The sequence below is a fragment of the Nesoenas mayeri genome (genome assembly GCF_963082525.1).
Source record: "Nesoenas mayeri genome assembly, chromosome: 3".
Classification (NCBI taxonomy): domain Eukaryota; kingdom Metazoa; phylum Chordata; class Aves; order Columbiformes; family Columbidae; genus Nesoenas; species Nesoenas mayeri.
Genome location: NC_137544.1, coordinates 118,581,153 through 118,594,358, shown reverse-complemented (window position 1 = coordinate 118,594,358; position 13,206 = coordinate 118,581,153). Strand labels below are relative to the sequence as shown.

At 51.7% G+C, this 13,206-nt stretch overlaps 1 protein-coding gene across 6 annotated transcripts in view; it reads right to left on the bottom strand.

The window, feature by feature from the left end:
- The window catches only part of BCL11A (BCL11 transcription factor A), a 67,946-nt gene extending 55,915 nt beyond the window's left edge, over positions 1–12,031 (bottom strand). For 3 of the 6 annotated variants that reach the window (XM_080342941.1, XM_080342943.1, XM_080342938.1), the window contains exons 1-2: positions 11,793–12,031; positions 5,848–6,200 (exon numbers count right to left, since the gene is read on the bottom strand). In XM_080342941.1, coding sequence (XP_080199067.1) covers positions 5,848–6,200; positions 11,793–11,847 — 408 coding nt within the window. In that variant the 5' untranslated portion in view covers positions 11,848–12,031. The remainder of the gene's footprint in view (positions 1–5,847; positions 6,201–11,792) is intronic. The other 3 variants (XM_080342942.1, XM_080342939.1, XM_080342940.1) reach the window with 1 other exon arrangement.
- Positions 12,032–13,206: the final 1,175 nt, after the last annotated feature.

Sequence of the window (13,206 nt, the reverse complement as noted above, 5' to 3'; positions counted from 1 at the left end):
GAGCGCTTGGGGGTCCGTCCATGAGGGTGTGCGGTGATGTTTGGTCCATGTCCAGCACACCCAAGATGTGATCCCCAAAGAACAAACTGTGTGCCATGGAAATTCATTACAAAATAGAAAAGAGATCACCTCAACCGCTCCGGCAGTTTGTGGGGCCATTGATGTGCCTGTTATTTTTAAAAGTCTGTACTAAATCACAGCAATCCATGTGCTGATATCAACCACTGCGCGCCCAAACCTGCTATGCCCAGCGTTACCGGGAGGCAGGCTGGCGCTACCGTCTTTGTACAAAGTGAGATAAAACATGTTCATTAGGCCAGGAGGGGATTACAAGAAAGTACGCGACACGCTACCAGTATGAATATAGGCCCTCATGTATTAAAATATACGAGCTTGGTATATTTTATATACTTGTGCGATACCCCAGAAGGTGACATATAAAGCAGAGTCCTCCCGGATGGAAGCCGCGTTCAGACACCCGCCAGGCTGCAAAAACTACCTCCTTGGGCTCACAACATCACTGGCAGCACCACAACCCGAAAACAATCACAACAAGCAGAAAGGTAGAAAGAGATCCTCAGTGATTCGCTTAAAACAGAAACCACCACAACAACAACAACCAAGTGGCAATGTGCCAGGCCATGGTCAGCTTGATGCTAAACGCCTTTTATTGCACAAAGCTGGTGCTATCGGCTATAAAACCAGACCGAAGCTTGAAGGAAATTTTGTCCCAAAAAATTCCGTAATGAGGATGCACGTAGGCAAACGACGGGAGGCTGAACTCCTGTTCCCTGACAGCACCTCGCAAGCCTCTTTCATCGTCTTTATTATTTGAATGAAATAAGAAAGGGCTCATGGGCTGAGGGTTGCATATACAAAACAGGGTGATGCTAATAGGCCTCCTCCTCTTTTAGAGGCATTACCAAATTATGGGAATGTTTAGGGAAGACTTTATTTCTCCCACCGGGCTAATTAGAAGGTGTTTAATTTACTCCCTGCCTCAGTTTCCATCACCCGGCATTCGTTGATGGGACGCAGAGCTCTACGTTTATTACATGCATTATTTTCAAAGCTTGCGGCACGTGATGCTAACGTGCACCTTTTCAGATCTAGACGAAGTTTAACACGTGCCAGGCTGCCTCTTCAACCACAAGCATTTTGGATGAAGCGATGCTCCACACTTGAATGTCCCATACAACAGGAGAAAGAACGCAAAGCGCATTTCTCATGTTCTAAACCAGAATATCTGATTCGCAGGAAACAAAAAACAAGCCAGAAAGATTCAGGGTAGTGCAACACTCAACCCTGGAAGGATCACACCGAGACAGAGGAAACTTTCTACGCTCTTCTGTGCTTCAAGTGAGCTCGTATTTGTGTTTCCAATAAAGAGCCATTTTCACATTAACTGTAACAGTAGAGAATAGGAAAACCAACGCAATCTTTGCCTCGTACAAAGGATGATATTGGTGTCACGTGTTGGCTTCTTCAAAAAATGTTATTTATAAAAGGCAACGGGGAAAGCTGAGAAACTATTGACTCTTCCCTGTATCCCCGCGCGAGTAGCGTTAAAGCAACTTTTTGATCCCCCACATTTTTTACATGTTTTCCCCCCCAGAGAAGTAAATTTCACAGCCGCACAGGCCACCGCCTTTAATTAAGCTTTCAAAAGTCTTCTGACAATGCCAACAATTGCAAGACACTTCTGGAGCTCAATCATGCAATCATCGTGACACTTCTATTTACAATTTGTCTTAGAAAGAGTTTCTCTGACATTGTACTTTGACAAAACAGCCGAGCTGCCGGTTCACAACCTTTCTGTGTCTTATTTACAAATACAGCTTGTACGCAGGGCTCCGAATCTCGGGAGCCTTTGGGTAGCACCCTCACTATTTTTCCTGCTTGCGACTGTTTTGCTCAGCCTGCGCTCTCTGTTTCTTTGTATGGGGAAAGCAGATAGAATTTTATTCCAAAATGTTTCCATATTCCCTTTTTCCCCCCCTCTTATTTTAAGCTTTCATCTTATCATCCAAATGCAACGCTAACTATTCAGTGCAGGCACCAATAATTTGGTTTGTCGCTGGAACAAAACAAAATAATAAGGAATCACGATTTACAACCTACAGAATTATAATGGCAACTACTACTAACAGCTCAAGAAAATTTCTGTGGTGCGATGACTACTCAAAGACATTACCCTATGAGAACTGCGATAATCAAATGTGCTTGGTCCAAAATTTACTACCAAATTATGTCCACCTTCCCCCGATGACTGCAGACAGGGGCTTTTCTGACGTTATTTTCCCACATATTTTATTGGAATGCCACAAGCAGCTTGAGAATAAAGGATTCAAGCAGTAAAAATGACGTCTCCTCCTCCTCCTCCCCTCTTTGTACAGTAAATACGGCATCCGCAGATACACACTCGGCATTATTAAGGGGAATATGCAGCAGCACTCCAAAGTGTTCCTCCAACTGCATCCAAGTAACGTTTAAGATCCTTCCTCACCCAAAAAACAACCTTTCATTAATTCCCTCGGATTTATACATTCAACAAACAAACGGCTAAAACCTGACACCGGCGGACAATAAATATTTCTTCAGCCTTTTCAATAAGTGAACAGCAATTTTACATTCACTGATCTCTAGATACTTCAGTTAATATTTCCCTCTATTGTAAAATATGAGAGCGGATAACTAAAGCCCTGCCGGAGCACTCGCTGCAAATCACGGGCTGCCGGTATCTGGTGGTGAGGCTTTGACATACATATTGATGAAAGCTGCCTCATTGGACCCACACAACATCTCCTATTAATTTCCAGTTCAATTTATGACATTTCAGCCACAGTGCTGGATCAGCATCGCTCAAAATTTTATAGCGAGTCAGAGCTCCGCGCAAGGCAGAGACACCCACACGAAGAGACAGGTACGCATGCCCGCACCTATACGGATCTCACAGCTACCGCACAGGTTACACACACTCATACAACCTCTTGTAATTGCCCCCGTCGCTGGAAAATCGTGAGGATAAAGAGCAGCCTATCGATGGTTAAAATAGACATAATTTCTCCCTGTGTTTCAATTCCTCGTCGTTAGCTGAGCTGACCCTTAACCATTCCTTATCTTCAGATGATCTTTTACTGTAACACACCGACTGACTACAGAACTGTAGAACTGGGCACATCCTGCATCCAGAGCTAATCTATAGCACCTCTGCATCCAGAGCTAACCTATAGAACATCTGTATCCAGAGCTAACCTGCAAAACATCTGCATCCAGAGCTAGCCTATAGAACATCTGTATCCAGAGCTAACCTATAGCACTTCTGCATCCAGAGCTAACCTGTAATACCCCTTGCAGCCTAACAACAAACTGGGGACACTTTTACATTGCTACTAAATACATATTTTCTGGTCTCTCACCAGCAAGAATCAGTTCCCTCAACTCCTGTACATTTTTCTAAAGGCAGCCCCTGTCTTTTTTTTAGTTACATACACATGTATTTTTGCATTTTGCACACAAATCAGATATAAGATATCAGAATAGCCCAAGGTTCACTGCGGGGACCTTCCAGAACTCCACAGTTCACTCCAACACCCTCACTGGTAATTTTACTACCAGACCCCACAACCTGCCAAACTCCCGGCCACGGGTCACCCCAGCTACCACTGCACCTCTTTGGGATACGGGGGAGCTAAACTCAACCAAGTGAAAATCGGGATGGAAACATGAAGAGGGGGGGACAGCGCAAGACCCCAAATCTCCTGGTGCTCTTGCCAGGGTGCACCTCTCCTTACCCATCGCCCATTTAAAGTCAGTTCAAACCACAACCTTTTCTGCATTAACGGTCCCGTGACCAAATCCTGCTCGCCTCACGTCACCCATGCCATGATTTGTCTCTCCGAGGAGTTTCCCCAGGTGCAGAACTCCCCGGCGTGGCCGTCCCTCCTCTAACCGAGGGACCTCTCAGGGATCACGGCAAAGCAGAGAGCGAGTTTAATTCTTGCTTGACAGATAACTGTGTTTTGTCTTTTGGGCAGAGCGGCGCCGTATGTAAATACAACGTTACATCACAGCGCCGCTCCTCCATATTTGGTGATTTAGTATGGCTCCAGAGCTCGGAAGACTACAAATCCCTTCCGCCAGGCTCCCGCTTCATTAATCACGGCCCTACGCTTCTGCTGGTTTTCCGGCTGATCGCGGGCAGCACATGGAAATGGGCACTGCCCTCTACAACTCTGGGAAAATAATCTAAAAACAAAATAGAAACAAACACCTTTAACATTTGCGGCTTGGAAAGCGCAATATGCCGAATTATTGGTATTAAGTCTCTTTCAAAATGTAGTTGAGCGGTAGCCGAGCCTTTGCTTCCTCTTAACCATACACATATATGTATTTAAATACCTATCACCTTGCATAAATAGCATGTATTCATTCACACTACATATGCATGTGCACGCATATGCCTTTGCACATATATAATATGCCCAGATGGACTTGTGTGCACTGACACACACTTGCTGCCACCACAAAACCTCCAAAACTCCAGCTCTCCAGCGCAATTTCCCGTCCAGTTTGGAGCCTGCGGGAGCATCGCCCTGAACCTCCCAGCGCCTACTGCCCTATTATGGTTTAACTTTGTGGCCAAAGCAAAGCCCCAAGACAAGCTCCGGCGCATCACGTGGGGATGTTCTGCGCCGCTGACAACCCCGAGCAGTCCCGTGGGCTCCAAAAAGAGACCGACCGGCAGCGCCGCATCCCAAACATCCCTGGGAAAGGGCTTGGAAACCAGTTCAGGCATTTGTTGGTGCCGATACGCTGCGGTCTCGCCTTTTTTTGACCGGTAGTATTGGCACGGTTTGAAGCGATTTGCAACGCTCGCTGCAAATGGGTAGCGCTCTTGTTTACTAGCAGGATTTTAAAAGCAGAGCGTGCCTTGCTACACTCCCAGGGCTCTGGGGTTTTCCTTCACGTAGTACGCTCTTATTTTTCTAACCTCATTTGTGCGGCGAATGGCTTTCCAGTTTAAGAAAAAAAAATAAGCTAAGAAATGGAATTGTTTACCCTTTTTTTTTTAAAAAAAAGAAATACATTTCATATTATTTGTTGCACAAAACAGAACTCTGCCTCGGACATTTGTACGGCTGACATGTGGTTGTGTAAACCGCAAACAAAATCAAGATACATCTGTCAAAACCACATCAGAGACAAGAGAGAGCACAGCGAAGCATTTATCATTTGGCTGAGGAGGCAGGCTGCAGAGAGCGGCCTTTCCTGTCAAACCAACCTTTTGAAATTTCCAACATGCCCTTAAACTTTTCGAATAAGCATGTCTGTGCGCTTCAGCAACTGCCCTCTCTACTCTGGCCTGGCCAGTCGAAAATGGCATCTTAAAGTCAAGGTCGGTGGTGTCACTTTGCCATGGGGCTGTGTTTAATTACAGTCCATACGCTGACAGCCAATATGGAACCAAGGCCGGCTGATGCTCGGTTTAACTCTTTCAGCCCTGACTTTGCCAAAGACACGCAAAGCTCCTCGCTTCCTCGCGCGGCAGGCTCAGAAACCTCCTCCCGCAGCGCTACGGCAGGCGAGACACCGGGAGACGGTGACTACAATACCCGGCAAATCACGAGAGCGGCCTCAGACAATGACACCGTGAGGAACACCGGCTGGCACGGCACGTGCCTGTTGATCCTGCCCTGGGAAATAGCGGTGGCACGCTCACCACCACCCCAAGGCAGGGTATTTACCGCGTCGGCCGTCACGGCGAGCAGAACAGAGAGACAGACGCGGTAGTTTGCGCAGCGAACATGCCACGTCGCGACTGGAAACAGAAATGAACTCGCAAACGCTTCTCCTTTGCTTTAATTTACCTGCTATATGTTCCTGTTTAGGGCAAATTCCTCTAGATGACGTTGATAAACAATCGTCATCCTCTGGCGTAACCTGGATGCCAACCTCCACGGGATTGGATGCTTTTTTCAGCTCACTTGGTGAGGGTGAAGGTGGCTTATCCACAGCCTTCTCTAAGCAGAGACTGCCATTGCATTGTTTCCGTTTGTGCTCAATAAAAATAAGAATGTCCCCCAACGGGAAGTTCATCTGACACTGGCCACAAGTGAGGAGGTCGTGGTCCCCTTCCGGAGCTCCCAATGTGCCATGTTCAGGTTCGTCATCAGTGAGAATGGCTTCAAGAGGTTCGGCTGCAGGTTGAGAAACAAAAGGGAGAATCATTAGAGCTCCGGGCGCAGTGGGGAGGAACGCGCCGAGCCCCCTTTTTGTGAATATTACACCCTGTTTGCGCCCTCCGCCTGTTCCCCCCCAACTAAACCCCTGTGTCGCGGCAGCCAGGTGACAAATTCAGCGGTGACAGGGAGAAGGTTTTGCAGAAGCGACTGCAGCGTGCGGAACTCGGGGAGCGAGCACCGCGACTGGCCCTGTGCTCCCACACGAGGACAAATTTCTGGCTCAGCCGAACGATTCGGGGCTAAAATTCAACGAATAGGCTGAATGAATACACTGCAAAACTCTGGTGGTACCACCTAGAGAAGCGAATACAGTGTTTTTGTTGCCGGATGTATTATTTATGTGTATGAATTCAAGGCTAAAAGCACCGCACACACTCTCTCACATAACACATGGGGGTGTATTTTCCACCAGCCAGACCCACTTTGCAAAATCCGGAAGCCTGAACTATGCTGGTGCATGTGCAGACGTTTCAATGTATAGATATCGCATATTCCCTATACAGGCCGTGCAGGTAACACACGAGCGTGTAAGAGAAAGAGAGAGGGAGAGCCAAACCACGCGGCTGCACGCACGCAGGGCACATACAGCCCTTAGAACGCACGTGCATACGTATACGTATGTATTTGTGTCGCTACCCCTTGTCAGCCCGCTTGCGGCTTCCCATTTAAAAATTCAAAAGCCGGGAGTTATTGGCGGGGGAGGGAGGGGGATGAGGCAAATAAATAAGCAAATAAATAAATAAATGGCAGAAACAGAAATGATAAAAAGCAAGTGCGGCAGAAATGCCTGCGGGGCCGGGGGAGGCACCTCTCACTTTTCAGCTACTCCTCAGGATTCAAATAAATACCGAATTCAGAACCGATTCCGCCCAGAGGTATTAGCTAGATGGGATATTTTTTTAGTACTTAAAGGAAATCAGGCAATTAGTCATTTCTCCTTTTTCATCTTGAAATAAAGGAATGCCTAAATTATCTTGAACGTGTTAGCACTGGTGGCCCTCAGCATCTAAAAATCAGCACGGCCAAGCGACTGCCACATTTCCTCGCGACAGTGAGAAGTGCCTTCTTTAAACTCAAAATACCTCGTCTAACGTTGTCGAAGTTGACAAATTTTCTGAATGAGCTCCAAAAAGCTTCATTATGAGGCTATTTCTGCTCACAGAACCGTCAGTGCATGCTCTAACGAGGCAGACCGGCTCTCTTTTCTCTTTGCCTTTTTTTTGGGGGGGTTAAGTTTGCGGAGAAATACCGTGGCAATCTGGGTGCAGTCTCCATCACTATTGTCTTTAACAAGGGGGAACAAAAAAATCCCAGCAGTGTGTTGGTATTTCTCCACCTGCCCAGCACAACACGCACGGTAACGGCAGCGAGCAGGAGGAGAGGGCACTACAAATACAACCCACCTCAAATCCCTGCCAGGTAACGCCAGGGAGACAGAACGCAACTCCTAAACAGTTAATCAGCCTGACCTTCTTTAGCTGGCTGCCAATTTCACATTTAATGAACTTAAAGCCACAGAGAATCAAAAAATAGATTTTAATTTGACTGCACGATATTGGAGCTGATTTTGATAAAGTGCAAAAAATCCAGTGAACTCGAGTTAAATTTATTTCAACCCTAGCTAGGCTGATTATTGAGGAGGAAGATCTGGAGTAGCTCCCAGTTGTGCTGCGTAAAATAATATTGAAAGAGCACACTACCTCGCCGTACCTCAGCTCCAACTAGGACACGGGGATCCAGCCCATCATTTCTTGCCTCTAGTACTACTTCTAATTTAACGTAAGGTCAACCACAGGAATATGAAGGTTACGTTCGCATTAATAAAAAACAACGTCTTAATCGCTGGGGTTTTCTTCTAAACTTGCAGACCGACAAGGGAAGCGGCACAACGTGCGTCTCCACGCTCCTCGGGAAGCCGGGAGACGAGCAATGGGTGTTTCTGCGGGATTGCTGGTTTTTCTCCCCAGCCTTTCCCTGCGTTTGGACCGAGGGAATAAACCCTTGCAGGACTAATTCCATCAGTAGCTGGGCTGCACCGCCACAGACAAAGGTATTTCACAAACCTAACTTCCAGCTCACCAACTCTCCGCAGCAAAAAGACATAAAATAACCCGTATTCCCCTTACGAGTGGCTTAGCGAGGAGCTGTGCATAATCATGACACAATTATAATGTTTTCCCGCGGCCTGATTTCTTTCTGACGCTGTCAGTATTATTTAGCAGGGGAAGGTAACCCGCTGCTTCGACACCAGACAGTTAAAAGTAGTGCTAAACAAAAATAGACTTTGCTGAAGTCTGTACTGACTGGGCTGATTTACAATCAAAACCAGGAAATGAAGTGGTAATTCAGAGGTTGCTGATTACACCTCCACATTTCACCTAATTAATTTTATAGGAGGCAAAGTTCTTGAAAATAACAAGACGATCAAATGTACAGATATAAAACCTGTAACCTCAACATTTTCTATGCTCTTAACGTAAATTATTGCTAATTAACAAGAATTATATACTAATGTATGAAATACGGCTGGCACCGTGTTCACTGCAAAACATTTGGCTCCTGATGGAGGCAGAGCCAGCAAAAATATGTTTTTATTATTACTGCTACTTTTAAAATAAAAGATAAAATATCGAGTTTACAAAGAAAACACCAAAACACAATTCACCTGGTCTAAGCCACTGATTTGCAAGATGCTTCTTTTAATTCTGGGGCAATGAAAATTCCCTGCCTGGGTCCCTAATCATCCGTCCCTATTTTTCATGCAAATTGCCCTTCCACCAACATGTCTTTTCAGCTTCGCCCCTTCGCCCTCCTACTCCCCCCTTCTTTCCCGTTCCCAGTCACCAAAACAACCGCACCGTCTCACCGGGAAAAGCGGGATGGATTTTGGAGTGCCGGGAGAAAGGAGGTACCGGGGGGGGGGGGGGGGTGAGGGGGTGGGGAAGGGGGGGGTACCAGGGCACGGTGCGGGGAAATGCCCCGGCAGCGCATTTCTCCGCACCGCACCGTGGGAAGGATGGAGAGGTGCTGTTTAATCCCAAGTTTGTGTTCTGGAGCAAGGCGGGGGGGGAGGTGGACTTGGGGATACAATGGGAACCGCCAACACGTTATGGGGTTGAGGGGGGAACCCGGGGAGGGGGAAGGCGAGCATCACCCGCTGCTTCCTGGAGCAAGCAAACTCCGCGCAAAATTAAGAACAAAGAAGAAGAAGGCGGAGAGGGGGTGAGGGGGGAGGGAGACGGGGGGGGAGACGGAGGGGAGGGAGCTGGGCGCCCTCCCCCCCTCCCGCCGGCCGGGAGGCAGCGGAGAAGCCGGCCAGGTTCAAGTTCGCGGGGCTGCCCGGTTGTTTGATCTCGCTGTGCCTCCTAGCGACCGAAACGGGCAGGCAGCCCGCCCGCCGCCCCGGCTCCGCCACCGCAGCCCCCCGGCTCCCCGCTCCCCCAGCCCGGCCTCTCTTCACCATCCCACCCCCCCCTCCACATCCCCGAGGCGGAGGGAGAGCAGCCCCCCCCCCTCTGGAGTCCGTCCCAGCCGCCGCTCCCGCCCCACGCGTGCGGAAACTCCGTGGGTGTCTCAGCGAAAAGGAGCCGCGGGGATCCCGCCCGTCTCCGCTGTCCCCGGGGGCGAGTCGGAGCCCCCCTACCCACCCACACCCCCCCGGTGTGATCCGCTTTCCCCAAACCCAGGGCCTCCCGAGCATGCCGGCGCGGGAAAAGGACCCCCCCCCGTACCCCATTTCGGGAGTGGGGTTGGCACCCCCAGAAGCCACTGATGTTGCAACCTCGACCCCAACTCAGCGCCGAGCATTAAAAAGAAAAAAGCCCCGTGAAGTGGCGGGGGAAGAGGGAGAAAACAACCGGAGGGGAGCGAAGGGTTGAGCCCCCAATCACCCACCCCGCCGGTTTTAGGGAAAAGTTTGGGCAGGGCAGAGCTCCCCGGCCGGAGCGGTTCCCTGCAAAGCGCCAACGTTTTGCTCAGGGGCTCCATGTGCGAACGTGGCTGGAAATGTTTGTGCGGCCGTGGGGGAGAGAAATCGCAGCGTAAAGTTTTGGGGTTGTTTGGGTGTTGTTTTTTTTTTCTGCGAAGAGGGAGCCAAGGATCGTTGGCAGAAAGAAATCGCCCTGGGTTTTCTGCCATCCCTGGGAGGGAACAAAACCCGGCGGGAGTAATGGGGGAAGGAGAAGATAAGAAAGAAAGAAAAAGAAAAGAAGGAGGGAAAAAAGGAGCGAAAAAAAGCATGCAGCATTTCCCCTTCCCCCCCAGCTCACCCCGAGGAAAACGGGATTTATTTTTTTCTCCCTTCCTTCCCACCCCCCTCGCCCCAAACCTTTCCAGCTCGAGTTGCCTTTTGTTGTGCAAAGAGCGCTCCCGCTTATCTCGCATCTAGCCCTGGTGTGTGTGGTGGCGGCAGGAGGGAGGGAGCCGGAGAGTTTTTGTTGCGAACAGTGCGGTGGGGCTCGGGGTTTGGGTTTTCTCTCCCGGGGAGAGCGGATTTGGTTTGGGGTTGAAATGCGGCGGCGAGAAAAGGGTCGTTCGCGGGTGTGAGGATGCGAGTGTGTGCGAGCGTGCGTGTGTGTGTGTGTGTGCTCAGCCCGGGCTCGCTCTCGCCTGTGTTTGTTGGCAGGAGGCTCCCCGCACACGCGGTGCTTGTAAACATTCAGACACGAGATTTTTCCCAATCAAAATCCACTTCCACTCTTTTTTTTTTTTTTTTTTTTGAAAATCTTCCAAAAAATAGTAAGCGAGCGGGAGAACGCGAAGCGAGGGCGAGGAGGGAATCCCTTCCCCGGCGCGGCTCGGCTCGCTTCGGCTTCCCTCGCCGCCCGGTGCCGCCCCCCGCCCCAGCCCCAGCCGGAGCGGAGCGGGGCGAGGTCGGGGCGGCGGAGCCCCGCACGGCGCCGGCCCGGGGCGGCGGGGGGCGGCGGGACCAGCCACCTCGCACCCCGCGGCGGAAACAAAAGGGAGGCGGCCCGGCTCGGCTCGCCTCTCCCCCCCCACCCCGAGAGGGTGCCGCGGGGCGGGCGAGGCGAAGGGGCGAGCCCGCCGGTGGCGGAGGGGGCTCCGGCCACCGGACTTTCTTCCCCGCTCCGCTCGCCCGCAGCTCCCGCCCGGCCGGCCAAGGTGTCCGGCGTCCAGCCCGCCGCTCCCGCAGGAATTTCTTTGACACTTTGGGGCGGTTCTGCCCCCGGCAGCTCCGCACCTAGCCCGCCGCTCCCGGTGCCGGAGCGAGAGCCGCCGCTCTTGCCGCCAAACAGCGGGGAAAGCGGGAGGAGAGAAAGGAGCGGAGCGGGGGCAGAGCGAGTGCGCGCCGGCGGGCGGGGGGTAAAGGGAGAAAGAGGAGAAAAGTGATCATCAAGGTGATTAAATTAAAGAGGGAGAAATTACGGAACGCTGATCATCCCGAGCCGGCGTTGAGTTCATTTTTTCCCCGACTCGCTCACTCGCTCTCACTTTTTCTTTTTTTTTTTTTCCCTCCCTGCTCTCGCTCAAATTAAAAATTAAATCCGTGAAGGGGAAATTAAATAAATTGCTCTCCGGGTTACTTACGTGAAAATTCCCGTTTGCTTAAGTGCTGGGGTTTGCCTTGCTTGCGGCGCGACATGGTGGGTTGGTGGCTTCGGTGGCTTGTGAGTCGCTCGGTTCACATCGGGAGAGACGGGTTAGAGAGGAAGGAGACTCCAGAGAAAATATCTTCATCAATGTCTTTTGACATCCAAAATAAATTAGAAATAATACAAAGATGGCGCAGGGAAGATGAATTGTGGGATAGCAGTCATGGCTTTTTTTTTTTTTGTGCAAGGGGAAAAAAAAGAGAGAGAGAGGGAGAGAGAGGGAGAGAGAGAAGGAGAGAGAGAGAGAGATGAAAAAAATGGCAAAAGCCCCCCTGAGCTGCAAGTTCAAGTGCGGACGTGACGTCCCTGCGAACTTGAACGTCAGGAGCCTGGATGGACAGAGACATACAAAACATGGGCAGGGCAAGCCGGGGAGAGGGGAGGAGGGAAGGCGAAGGCAACACCAATGGACACTCATCAGGGGCTGGACATGAAAAAGAGAGCAGGACAAGCCAATGGACAGTGATCGCAGGGGGGAGAGGGGAGGGGGCGCGGCGGGAGGGGGTGCCCCGGCCGCCCGGCGCACGCTGCCGAACGGAGTCGGGGGGCCGGGGGCGGAGGGGGCGGCGGCGGCCGGAGTCGCGAGTGGCCGCGGAGGAGCGGGTGCAGAAGGGGAGCCGAGAGAGGGGCGAGGGGGAGAAATTAAACACGCACACGCGGAGAAAGAAGGGAGGAAAGAGAGAGGGAGAAAGCCAGCAGGCAGGCAGCGGCAGCACACGCACGCACCCCCCCGCTGGAAAAGCAAAGACATCAATAAAGCCAAAGACCGGCAGAGAGGGCTGCGGGGCAGGCTGGCCGCGGGATGTGCCGAGGGGGTGGGAGAGCTGGGGGAAGCCAGGTAGGACCGGAGACCACCCAAAAAGCTGGAGGGGGCCATCAGGCTCCTGGCTTCCCCACTCGCCCCCCCGCTTCGAAGCGGCCGAGTCCCCTCCTCCCGGGAGCTGCGGCCCGTCCCCGGGGGACGGCGGCGGCCCCGCGGGGAGCTGGGGGGCGGCGGGGGCTCGGCTCGGGCCGCGGCAAACTTCGGCGGGGAGCGGCGGGCTTTGCCGCGCTGCCGAGCCGAGCTCCTTGCCCCAGGGCGGGCCGGGGGAGAAGCGAGCGGAGTTTCGCCAGCGAGGAAGCGGCGAGAGCGGGAAGATAAGCCGCAGGAGCTGGGGGGAAGGAAGGAGGGCTGCGGGACCTCGCAGATTTCCCCGCGGGCTTCTCTCGCCCGCCATCCCGGAGCTCCCCTCCCCCGGCAGCGCTCCGAGTCCTGCCCGCAGCGACAAGTCTCTTAACGAAAGCGAAACGCGGGGCTGCCGGCGGCGGGGCTGGCACCGGGGGAGGGCGGGGAAGGGGGGGAGAGCGGC